Here is a 1,561-nt window from a genome sequence, read left to right as displayed (position 1 = left end):
CCGTGAAAGATGCAAAAGAGATCAGGAAATGACATCTGCGACAAACTTGGTGGTTCTCAGGACGTTGAAGACGATACGAACATCCACGAAATATTAGCTCACCGTGCTCGATCATCTGGTTTAGAAGATGAGGTAACGATGACCATATCAGTCGCAGCAAGTCACGCGTTTTGTTAAAATCCAAAAACCGTAGACTTACGCTTGGATCCGTTCGGAATACTTTTCCTATCTCTTCCAAGAGCTTGTGGTAGCTTCCTGAGTTGAAGTCAGCAGTGAGCATTTGTTTACGGGTGCCAACAATGTCTTGACCAGAATGGGTACGCTTGAGGAAACACAGGATGGTTACTTCTCCTTTTACTAGGGGCTTGGGGTCTCTTTATGTAATTATCGATCTGGTTTTTCTTTCTCATAGGTCCACCAGCTCGTCAGAGAGTATCCAGACATGGGCTCGGAATCAGAACTCATTGAAATGTTATCCAAAGTACACCGTGTCCGCGGGGACACCGGTTCCTCGAACGTCGCTACCGTTATAGGTGGACTCCCGAGCTGAGATGACTCTTTTCCATAAGAACCGTCGAAGGAAGAACGATAGTCCAGCGCGAGCGTGCGAGTCTCGGGGAAGCGATCCTGATGGAGATGATGATGACTGCCATAGGAGGAGGTAGGCTGGTGCTCATCCAGCTCTTTCGGGTAGCATGCATGAAACAGATATCAGTTGATCAAAGGGATGCTCAAACCAATGAAGGAACTCCATCAGGATAACACTGAACTTCAGAGTGAAGCGAATGTAAGCCGTTGTTGTCGTGAAGGTGGGATACCACAATTTGTCGCTTGTCAGAGTCTCGGTCAAAGATGGAAGCTCGCTAACGCTGAGTTAGAGGAAGCGATGGGGCTCACATGTGAGCTTCGAATACCCGTCACTTCATCATTGGCCGATTGTTGTCTTCCAGATGGCCCGGGATTCAGTAAGGACAATCCCAGCAAGAACGCAGGATTGATAAGCGAATTTGGCCTCCTCGGTGGCTCCCTTCTTTCTTTGAAAGACGCTGCGGTGAGTAAACCTCGTATTTGAACTTCAAATTTTGAAGAGACTTGCATCTTTGTGTTGATAGATCGCTGCGGCTGACGAGGCTTGGGCCGAGCTGGATAAGGTCCATTATGGAATCACTGTTGATATTGATACGATGAAAGAAGAGGCAGAGAAGCGCCTTGATACGGTAGGGTTCAGGGAGGTCATGTCCTTGGAATCGTAATGGGATGTGTTATCCTCTTTGTAGTTGGTGAAGGGGATCCAATTCCAGAGTAGCATGCAAGCTGAAGCCCAGATGCAGAATATGATTAGTTTGAATAAGCTTGGCAACCAGTACATGCAGCAAGCGGTTGGCTCTATCAACAAGGGCCAGGTAGGGCTCGGCCCTTCTGTCCTGTCTTGTGCCTTGGTGTATGCAGATTCCCGTGGAGAGAGGGGTAAGGCAGACCGCAGCGGCTAGGGAAACTATGGAGAAGACTACTGAGGGCTTTTTGGAGGACTCAGAGATCTATTGGATGATCTATCTGGTAG

The 1,561-nt window shown here is 48.2% G+C and overlaps 1 protein-coding gene across 1 annotated transcript; it reads left to right on the top strand.

Moving 5' to 3' along the window:
• Positions 1 to 551: 551 nt before the first annotated feature.
• Positions 552 to 1,403, top strand: Pmar_PMAR002820 (hypothetical protein; the record flags this gene model as incomplete). The annotated part of the gene is made up of 6 exons (XM_002781983.1): positions 552 to 661; positions 709 to 787; positions 839 to 899; positions 951 to 1,051; positions 1,113 to 1,217; positions 1,278 to 1,403. Coding segments are annotated over 6 exons (582 nt in total), but the record flags the coding sequence as incomplete, so codon positions are not given.
• Positions 1,404 to 1,561: the final 158 nt, after the last annotated feature.

The sequence above is a fragment of the Perkinsus marinus genome (genome assembly GCF_000006405.1).
Source record: "Perkinsus marinus ATCC 50983 genomic scaffold scf_1104296940806, whole genome shotgun sequence".
In the NCBI taxonomy this organism is placed as follows: domain Eukaryota; phylum Perkinsozoa; order Perkinsida; family Perkinsidae; genus Perkinsus; species Perkinsus marinus.
This window is presented reverse-complemented; position numbering and strand designations above follow the sequence as displayed.